This window comes from Chrysochloris asiatica, unplaced genomic scaffold (assembly GCF_000296735.1).
Source record: "Chrysochloris asiatica unplaced genomic scaffold, ChrAsi1.0 scaffold00095, whole genome shotgun sequence".
NCBI lineage: Eukaryota > Metazoa > Chordata > Mammalia > Afrosoricida > Chrysochloridae > Chrysochloris > Chrysochloris asiatica.
In genome coordinates this window covers 7,773,265-7,784,889 of record NW_006408613.1, presented here as the reverse complement: position 1 = coordinate 7,784,889, position 11,625 = coordinate 7,773,265, and the positions used below count along the sequence as shown (strand labels likewise).

At 36.0% G+C, this 11,625-nt stretch overlaps 1 protein-coding gene across 1 annotated transcript in view; it reads left to right on the top strand.

Moving 5' to 3' along the window:
* CSMD1 (CUB and Sushi multiple domains 1) overlaps positions 1-11,625 on the top strand; it is a 2,529,117-nt gene that overhangs the window by 1,808,776 nt on the left and 708,716 nt on the right. The window contains exons 12-13 of the mRNA XM_006866725.1: positions 3,722-4,048; positions 5,222-5,416. Of these exons, the coding sequence (XP_006866787.1) occupies positions 3,722-4,048; positions 5,222-5,416 (522 nt within the window). The remainder of the gene's footprint in view (positions 1-3,721; positions 4,049-5,221; positions 5,417-11,625) is intronic.

Below are 11,625 nucleotides of genomic sequence, written 5' to 3'. Positions count from 1 at the left end.
CCATGATGACGCAAATGGAGTAAGCCCGTGGGAGAAAACCCCATGGAACCTTCATTTGCTAATGGAGAACAATTCAAAATGAAGAGAAACAGCTGTAAACATTCATTAATAATTGGAACATGGAATGTATGAAGTAAGAATCTAGGAAAATTAGAAATTGTCAAAAATGGAATGGAACACATAAACAACAATATATTAGGAATTAGTGAGCTGAAATGGACTGGTATTGGCCATTTTGAATCTGACAACCACATGGTTTATTATGCCGGGAATGACAAATTGAAGAGAAATGGTGTTGCATTCATTGTCAAAAAGAACATATCCAGATCAATCATGAGGTACAACACTGTCTGTCATAGGATAATATCCATGTACATACAGGGAAGACCAATTAATACCACTATTATTCAAATTTATGCACCAACCACTAAAGCAAGTAAGGATAAAATAGAAGAATTCTACCAGCTTCTTCAATCAAACATGCAATCAAGACGTATGGATCATTACTGCTGGTGATTGGAATACAAAGGTTGGGAGAAAAGAAGAAGGATTAATAGTTGGAAACTATGGTCTTGGTGATAGAAATGATTTTAGAGGTCGCAGGACAGAATTCTGCAAAACCAATGATTTGTTCATTTTGAATACCTTCTTTAGACAGCATAAGAGATAACTATACACATGGACCTCACCAGATGGAATACATAGAAATCAGATTGACTACATCTGTGGAAAGAGACAATGGAAAAGCTCCATATCATCAGTCAAAACAAGGACAGGGGCAGATTGTGGAAAAGATTATCATTTGCTCATATGCAAATTCAAACTGAAGGTGAAGAAAATGAAAACATGTCCACGAGAGCCAAAATATGACCTAGAATATATCTCACCTGAATTTAGAGATCATCTGAAGAACACATTTGATACATTAAACACTAAAGACCAGAAGAGTTGTGGGACAACATCAAGAACATCATACAGGAAGAAAGTAAAAAGTCATTAAGAAGACAAAAAAGAAGGAAAAGTTCAAAATGGATGTCAGAAGAGACACCAAAACTTGCTCTCCAGTGTAGAGATGCTAAAGCAAATGGGAGAAATGAGGAAGTACAAAATCTGAACAGAAAATTTCAAAGATCAGCTCAAGAAAATAAAGCCAAATATTACAACAAAATGTGTAAAGATCTGGAGTCAGAAAAAGGAAGAACAAGCTCAGCATTTCTCAAGCTGGGGGAACTGAAGAAAAAATTCAAGCCTCGACTTTTGTTATTGAAGGGATCTCTGGTAAATTATTGAATGATGCAGAAAGCATCAATCAGAAATCAATCAGAAGATGGAAGGAAAACACAGAGTCACTCTACCAAAAGGAAATGGTTGATGTTCAACCATTTCAAGAGGTAGCATATGATCAAGAGCCAATGATACTGAAGGAGGAAGTCCAAGGTGCATTGAAGGAATTGTCAAAGAACAAGGCACCAGGAATTGTTGAAATAAAAATTGAAATCTTTCAAGAAAATGAGGCGGCACTGGAGGCACTCACTCATCTATGCCAAGAAATTTGGAAGACAACTATCTGGCTGACTGATTGAAAGAGATCCATATTTATGCCCAATCCAAAGAAAGATAACCCAATGAAATGTGGAAATCATCGGACAATATTTTTTATATCCCATGCAAGTAAAGTTTTACTAAAGGTAATACAGACATGGCTGCAAGCATACACTGGTAGAGAACTTCCAGAGGTTCAAGCCAGATTCAGAAGAGGCTGTGGAATGAGGGATATCATTGCTGATGTCTGATAGATCTTGACTGAAAGCAGAAAATATCAGAAAGATGTTTACCTGTGCTTTATTGACTATGCAAAGGCTTACAATTGTGTGGATCATGACAAACTATGGACAACATTGCAAAGTATGAGTATTCTGGTACACTTAATTGTGCTCATGAGAAATCTGTACATGGCCCAAGAGGCAGTTGTTTGAACAGAACATGGGAACACTGAGTGTTTTAAAATTAAGAAAGGTGTACCACAGGGTTGTATACCTTCACCATACTTATTCAACCTGTATGCTGAACAAATAATCTGAGAAGCTGGGTTATATGAAGAAAAACGTGGCATCAGAATTGGATGAAGACTTATTAACAACATGCGATATGCAGAGTATACAACTTTGCTTGCTGAAAAAGAAGAGGACTTAAAGAATTTACTGAAGAAGATCAAAGAGCACAACCTTTAATATGGATTGTATCTCAATGTTAAGAAAACAAAAATCCTCACCACTGGAGCAATAAACAACATTCTTATGAATGTAGAAAAGATTGAAGTTGTTAACGACTTCATTCTTCTTGGACCAACTATCAACACTCATGGAAGCAGCCGTCCAAAAATCAAACGACATATTGCATTATGCAAATCTACTGCACAAGACACATTTTAAGTATTGAAGAGCAAAGATGTCAGCTTGAGAACTAAGGTTCACCTGACCCAAGCCCTGGTATTTTCAACAACCTAATATACATGCGAAATCTGGACAGTGAATAAGGAAGACCATAGAAGAATTTATGCTTTTGAGTTATGGTGTTGGAGGAGAATATTTAAAGTGCCATGGGCTGCCAAAAGAACCAACAGATCTGTGTTGGAAAAAGTGCATCCAGAGTGCTCCTTGGAGGCCAGGATGGCCAAACTTTGTCTCTCATACTTGGGACATATTGTTAGGAAAGATCAGTTGCTGGAGAAAAATATGTTTGGTAAGGTGGCGTGTCAGAGCAAAAGAGGAAGACTACCAGTGAGATGGATTGACAAAATAGCGTATCAATGGGCTCAAGTGTGGAAACAAAATGAGGTTGGCAGTGTTTCGTTATGCTGTACATTAGGTCACTATGGGTCAGTACCAACTCGATGGCACCTAACAACAACAACAACAACAACAACAACAACAAGGACAAAAACACATATTTATTTATTTATTTATTTATTTATTTGTTTGTTTGTTTGTTTGTTTGTTTGTTTGTTTATTCCTGGTTAGTGTGCTGAACCACAATGTTGGCTTGAACCACAAGTTTTGCAGTTCAAACTAACCAGCCCAGCTGGTCCTTGGAAATCCTATACAGGGTGTCTATGAGTCAGAACTGAGTCAATGAGAGAGAGAGAGCCAGCGCAAGTGTAAGTTAGAGCCCTGGTGTTGCACTGTGGGTTAATGTGCTGGACTGCAAAGTCAATTTGAACTTCAAGGTTGGTGGTTCAAGCTGACCAGCCACTCCTTTGAAACCCTATACACGTTCACTATGAGTGGGAACTGACTCTACAGCACTTAATAATAACAATAACTATAACTATATATATGTAATATATATATACATATATTCATATTTGTCCATCTGACAAATAATATATACATATATTCATATTTGTCCATCTGAATGAAAAGCATTATAACTAGAAATTATTATTTTTGCTGCAAGTTTTCAATCAATCTGATAGGATCATTTCTAATAACCATATAGCTGATTATGTATATGCTCTGTTTGTGTTATATAAAAGTGAAATACTCTTTTTACTATTTAGGAATAAAGAGAATTTTATGGTTCCAAATTACCCATTTAAAAGTCATTGCCTAATGCTTATTGTTTGCAGATATGGATTTCCATTATAAGTTTTTAGAAATCAGTTCCACGTTGCCAGTATTTGAAATATTAACTGTTCCATGAACTGCTTGTGTCTTCACAGTTTCATGTTTCTTCAATTTTACTGCACCATCAGGCATTATTCTCTCACCAAATTATCCGGAGGAATATGGGAACAACATGAACTGTGTTTGGCTGATTATATCTGAGCCAGGAAGCAGAATTCACCTGATTTTTAATGATTTTGATGTAGAACCTCAGTTTGACTTCCTTGCAGTCAAAGATGATGGAATTTCTGATATAACAGTTCTTGGTACTTTTTCTGGCAATGAAGTACCTTCACAGCTGGCCAGCAGTGGGCACATAGTCCGCTTAGAATTTCAGTCTGATCATTCTACTACTGGCAGAGGATTCAACATCACTTACACAAGTAAGTACTCTTATACAAATAATACTTCCATGTTCAACATTATTTACAAGTATATGAAATTGAATTTCAAGCTTGATAGCTCAGATATTTTTAATCATTATAAAGAAAGAATTAAAAATTTTAGTATCATTCTTATAACTTAAACAAATTGCCTTTTTATAATAATGTTTTGATCACACCCATAGGAAGGAACAGAATCTCTCTCTCATCTTCTGTTGTTGGGTGTTTATCCATCTATCCATGCAGCCAGTCATCCATCCACCTATCCACCCATCCATTCATCCATCCATCCATGCATTCATCCTTTATGAAACACAATAGTGTAGTAGACAGGATTGAGATATTCAAAGTCAAGAGTAATGAATTTGAATCCTAGTACTTGTCCTGGGGTAGTACTTTAGGATGAGCACTGGACCGTAAGGTCACTTTGAACAGCAAGGTTGGGGGTTCAAACTAAGCAGCCGCTCCTTAGAAACCCTCCACAGTGTTGCTTCATCATAAATGACTCGACGGCAGTTTAAACAACAACAGCTTGTATATATATGCTTACTGGATTTTGATAAAGCAGCTAACTTCTTTGTTCCTTAGGTTCTTTATTTGAAAAACAGATATAATAGTAACACTTACTTAAATGTGTTATTGAGGGAACAAAGTAAAATAATAAAAAACGTAAATATGAGTTATATAAGTTGTTATTTACCGATCTCTTCTAACAGGCATTGTGCTTAGAACTTATCAATTACTACCTCATTTAATGATAGAGCAACTTAGTGATATATACTTGATAGTTCTCATATTGTAATAAAAATGTTATGCTGAGATCATTAGAGTAATCTGCCCAAGATCAGAAAAAAGCACAAAAGCCAAGGTTGTAACTCAGAAGTGTCTGAATCAATACCCTATCTGCCACCTGTTGTAATTCTTCTCATTTTCTTAATACATATGAAAAGTACTTTTTGAAGTCTGAAGTACTCTGTAGAGAATTAAATGTATTTATCAAATTATTTCTTTCTAGCTATTGATTCTATTCAATTAATTTCACTATAAATGGTGTAACTGAAATTTGGGACATAAATTGTTACATAATTGTTTTGTATTTCCTTCATTTTCCAATATGCACAATAAATTCAAGCATTTTTACTCCAATCATATTTTCATCATTTTTCTTTCTAGCATTTGGTCAGAATGAGTGTCACGATCCTGGCATTCCTATAAATGGACGACGTTTTGGTGATAGGTTTCTGCTTGGGAGTTCGGTTTCCTTCCATTGTGACGATGGCTTTGTCAAAACACAAGGGTCTGAGTCCATCACCTGCATCCTACAGGATGGAAATGTTGTTTGGAGTTCTACTGTTCCCCGATGTGAAGGTGTGTATCTGGTGTCACTGGGAAATTAATTTCCTTTAAAATGATACATTTAACTTTAAAACTAATGAACAGAAAACATAATTTTTTAGTTAGTTGTTTCATTACCCTTACCAGAGCTGACATAAATACTACCTAATTTTTTTCTTAATGTTTCTGTTTTTGTTTATGATTAGCATACAAAATTTTTTGCAACCATACAAAATTTAATGATTAAAAAAATTATTACCTACAATTATGACTCTTTTAAAACTCTTTATTTAGACTATGTACTCACATCTTTTCTATCAGAATAATCCATTTACAATGAGTTAAAAGTATATTAACATATCTTCTGTAAATAACAAAGAAATACAAATTTTAAAGCAAAAAATGTAATCAATTTTTTGTCTATTAGATTGAAAAATATTTAACAATATTAATATGATGCAATATTGGAAAGGTTGTGGGGAAATTGGCATCTACTGCACATACTATTTAGGATATAACATCAAGTCATCTTGATATAAATTTATATTATGGGTCTTAAATGTTTTCTTCCCTTTGAGCCCTACGCTAAATTTCTGTATCAATACCCTAAGAATACTTAGGTAATTATATAAATGTATTTGTTTGTGTTATTTACAGCACTATTTATAATAGTGAAGGTTGGGAAAATTAAATTTCAAGCAATAGAAATTGGTTAAATAAATTACCATACATTCATACGCTACCACCACTGCCACCAAATTGAACAACTCACAGCAATTCTGTAACAGGTTTACGAACAACAAGCCTGTATAGAAGCAGAAAAATGTATCCTTCTCCTGAGGGGTGACTACTAGAACTGAATTATTTATCTTGTGGTTAGTAGTCTAGTTCTTATCCTACCATACCACCAGAATTCCTCATTCATATACTGTTACTGTTGTTAAGTGCTTTCCAGTCAGTTCTGACTCATAGCAACTCTGTATAGGGTTTCTGAGGAGTGACAGGTTGGTTTGAACTATTGACTTTGCAGTTAGAAATCCTGCGTGTATCCTACAGCGTCACCCCAGAACTCCATTCATATACTTGCTTTTGCTGTGTGCCATTGAGTTGGTTTCAACTCATAGTGACCCACTATAGAATATGCAAGGAGTGGCTTGTGGGTTTGAAGCACTGACCTTGCAATTAGCAGTTCATTGCTTATCCTACAGTTCCACACCAGGACCATTAGCAAACACTATAACATCAAATATATTTATGCTATTTTACTATATAAGATACCACATTATAAAGCCACATATGTAGTAATACTTCATTTGAACAATCATATCTTCATCTATAGTATTATTTAAAATGGAAATACATACATACCAAAATATAAATAACAGTTACAAATGCTTTTTTTCCTCTTTTTTCAATTGTTTTTATTAGTGTGTGTTTTGTTCTATAATAAATAAATAGAAACTAAATCTTAAAAACTCAATGTACTACCCTGTATGTAGGATAATAATATTATATTTATTATATTATATTATATAGAATGCCTTGACATATCATTGTTTCATTGTTGCTAAGTGTTGTCTTGTTGGTTTCAACTCATAGTGACCCCATATAGGGTTTCCAAAGAGCAGCTGGTGAGTTTGAACCACCAACCTTGTGGTTCAAATGACCTTACAGTCCAGTGCTTATCGTAAAGCGCCACATAATTACCAGTCCCGAAATCAGACAATCATATAGGTTACTCTATTGGGAATGATAAACTGAAGAGCAATGACATCACACTCATTGCAAAAAAATAACATTTCAAGATATATCCTGAAGTACAACACAGTCAGTGATAGGATAATATTCATACACCTAAAAAGAAGATACATTTTTAAACCTATTATTATAATTTATATACCAAATGTTATTGCCAAAGATGAATAAAGTGAAGATTTTTACCAACTTTGCTCATCTGTAATTAATCAAGCATGAAATTAAGATGCATTGATAATTACTGGTGATTAAAATATTAAAGTCAAAAATAAAACAGGTTCAGTAGTTTAAAAGTATGACTTTGGTGATGGAAATTACATGGGAGATCACATAATGGAGTTTTGCAAAACCAACAACTAATTATTTGCAAATATCTATTTTCAAAAACTTAAATGGTGACAATACTTGTGTATCTCACCAAAAAGAATACCCAGGAATCAATTCACCTACATCTGTGGAAAGAGATAAGGACAAAGCTCCATATTTTAAGTCAGAACAAGGCCAGAGTCAGATGCCAAACAGACCATAAATTGCTTACATGAAAATTCAAGTTGAACTTAAAGCAAGTTTTTTTTAAAGTCCATGACAGTCAAAGTATGACCTTGAGCACATCCCACTTGAATTTAGAGAACATCAAAAGAATAGATTTGGCACATTGAATACTAAAGACTAAAGACAAGATTAATTGTGGAATGACATCATGCAAGGAGACTTCAAAAAGTTCATGGAAAAATTGCATTATCTTTCAATTCCATTTTTTTACAAACTTTGCGAAGCTCCCTATACATGTTGTTGTTGTTGTTATGTGCCGTGGAGTCGGTTCCAACTCATAGCAACCCTGTAGAGGGTTTCCGAGACTGTAAATCTTTACAGGAGCAGAAAGCCTCATCTTTCTCCCACAGAACAGCTGGTAGTTTCGAACTGCTTGAGGCTTGAGGTTCACAGCCTGATTCGTAACCACTACGCTACCAGAGCTCCTTCCCTATACCTGAGGAAAGCCAAACTCATTAAAAAGACAAAATGAAAGAAAAGACAAAATGAATGGCAGAAGGGACTCTGAAACTTGTTCTTGAGTATAAACTAGCTAATACAAATGGGGTCCTATTGTGGAACAACAAGATAAGCACTTAACTGCTCACCACAAGGTTGGTGGTTCAAACTCACCAGCCATTACGCAGAAATCCTCTACAAGGTCACTATGAGTCAAAACCAACTCAATAGCAGTAACAACAACAACAACAAAGAGAATGGAAGACACGATGAAGTAAAAGCCATAAGCAGAAGATTTCAAAGGTCGTCTCACAAAGTAAAGTATTTAATGAAATGTTCAAAGCAGTTAGAAAATCAAAATGAAAAACATTTAGTATTTCTCAAGCTAAAAGAATAGAAGAAAAAATTCAAATTCCCAATTGTATTACTGAAGGCTTCTTGGAAAACAATATTGAGTGACACCACCACATTGATGTCAAAGGGATTCCAATTCATATCAACCCTATTAGATAAAGAAGGACTGCTCCACAGAGCCTCCAAGGCTGTGATTGCTCATGGAACTTTCTACCACACAGCAGCAGTCCAGTGCTAAATAACTATGCCATCAGGGCTGCTACTGAATGACACAGAAAGCATCAAAAGAAACTGAGAATCACTATACAAAAAAAAATAATTGGTTATCTTCAGCTATTTCAGGAGATGGAATATAAACAAAAATCAATGTTTCTAAAGGAAGAAGCATAAGCTGCAATAAAGGTATTGTGGAAAAACAAGGTTGTAAAATTGTCAGAATAATAGTTGAAAAGTCTCAACAAATGGAAGCAATGCTAAAAGTGCTCACTCATCTATAAAAAGAAATTTGGAATATAGCTATCTGGACAAACAACTAGAAAAGATCCATATTTCTGCCTATCCAGTAGAAAGGTGATCCACACAAATGCAGAATTTATAAAAAAATATCATTAATAGCTCACACAAGCAAAATATTGCTTAAGATCATTATAAAATAATTGCAGCACTGTATCAATGGAACTTCGAGCTATTTAAGCCACATTCAAAAGATGTGAAATGAGGGAAATCAATGCTGATGTTAGATGGTTCCTGGCTGATTGGAGTTTCTAGAGAGAATACCAGAAATTTAGTTACCTTTTATTCTGACCCACCACACATCTGTCAGTTTGTCATATGGTGGTGACTTTCATGATGCTGTGATGCTCAAAGCTATGCCTCCAGCATTTTAATTTAAAGCAGGGTCACTCATGGTGGGCAAGTTTCAGCTGAGCTTTCAGACTAAGACAGACTAGGAAGAAGGAGAGGCTGATTATTTCTGAATGTTTAACCACTGAAAACTTTATGAATATCAGTGGAGCATTATCAGATAGCACCAGGATATTAAATATTGAAATATTATAAATAGCAGAGAAGTATCATCAAATATGGACTCTGGGTTAATGCACTGGAATTCAAAGTCACTTTTAACCACAAGGTTGGCGGATCAAGTTCATCAGCTGCTCTTTGGAAACTCTATGCAGGGTTGCTATGGTTTGGAACTGACTCAACGACATTTAACACCAACAACAACACAGCTAGAAGACAAGTCCTTTAGCTAGGAAGGCACTTAAAATATGACGCCACCTCAAAGTAGAGTTCACCGTGATGGCACGAATGGAATAAACCTTCTAGGACCTTTGTATGCTAATGGGGCACAACTCAAAATGAGAAAAAAACAGCAGTTATTATTAAGTGCCGTTGACTCATTTCCAACTCATAGCGACTCTGTCTAGGGTTTCTAAGGAGTAGCAGGCAGGTTTGAATTGCTGACCTTGTGGTTAGCAGTCTATTGCTGATCCTACAGTGACACAGTGGGATTATGTATGAACCTAGGAAAATTGTAAGTTGTCAATAATGAATTGAAATGCATTACTTTCAATATCCTAGGCATTTGTGAGCTAAAATGGACAGGTATTGACCACTTAGACTCTGACAATTATATGCATAAAATTCACAGACTCTTGGAGTCCTGGTATGGTGCTGTAGTATAAGCAATGGACAATGAACCTCAAGGTCAGCAGTTCAAACTGACCAGCCACTCTTCAGAATCATTATGCAGAGTCGATTTGAGTCAGAGCTGACTCCGGAGCACACAACAACAATATCATACTCATGGAACTTACCAGATGGAGTACACAGAAATCAAATTGATGACATAAGTGGATAGATGATGCAAAACCTCCATATCATCAGGTAAAATGAGGCCAGTTGTAGGCTATAGAACCATTTACTGCTCATGTGCAAGTTCAGGTTGAAGCAGAAGAAAATGTAAGCAAGTCCATGAGAGTCAAATTATGATTTAAACATTCCCACCTGAGTTTAGAGACCATCTCAATAACAGATTTGATGTATTAGAATCTAATGGCCGGAGACCAGAAGAGTTGTGGGATGGCATCAAGAACATCATACAGGAAAGAAGCAAAAGGTCATCAAGAGGAAAAGAAAGAAGAAAAAGTCTAAAATGGATGTCAGAGGCAACTTTGAAAATTGCTCTCTAGTGTAGAGTATAACAAATAGAATAAATGAGGAGATAAAAGAGCTGAACAGAAAAATCTGAAGGCAACTCAAGAAGACAAAGTCAAGTATTATAATGAAAGATCCAAGATCTGGAGTTAGAAAACTGAAAAGACAGAAATGCTCAGCATTCCTCAAGCTGAAAAAAATGAAGTAAAAATTAAAACCGCGACTTGTAATATTGAAGGATTCTATGGGTAGAATGTTTAATGATTCAGAAACCATTAAAAAAGAGATGGAAGCCCCATCCAGAACCTTCTAAGGTGGGACATTCCCACTTGAAAGTACAAGTAGACCTGCCTGGAGCAGCTAGAGGAACAGAAGATACTTCTTTTAAGAAAGACCAGCAGGAAAATTCCAAAACAAAAATAGCAGTCTTATTGGCTACTACAACAAGAACAAGCAAGTTGTTCACCAGGCTGCCATCAAGACATGCAATCAAGCCCCTTCAGGACAAGCCCCCCTCCAAGACTGAAACTCAAAGGGAACACATGAGCAGAGCAGGCATATAAGCTTGCTGGTGACCACATTGGTCTATGGGTGAGTGGAAGGAGGGGAAAGGCAGAAGTGAAGATTTGGGCTGAGTTTGACCACCTTCCATAGAATCCCATCAACCTAGAGATGAGAGAAAGAGAAGAGGAAGGATTGGTTGGTCCAAAGTATGGTGAGACCTGGGGACTCCTGAACCCATAGACAAGGACATAGCCATGAGGGCTAGAGATGAAAGCAAAGCATTCAGCTGATATGAAGTGAGGGAAGATGCACAAAAATGCCCAAACTTGTAGATAGTACCAATTCGATTTAGTGTCAATGGCATGATGATCAGAATTCCACTTGTTGTTGTTGTCAGGTGCCATCGAGTCAGAACCGACTCATAGCGACCCCATGCACAGCAGAACGAAACAATGTCCAATCCTGGGCCAACCTCACTA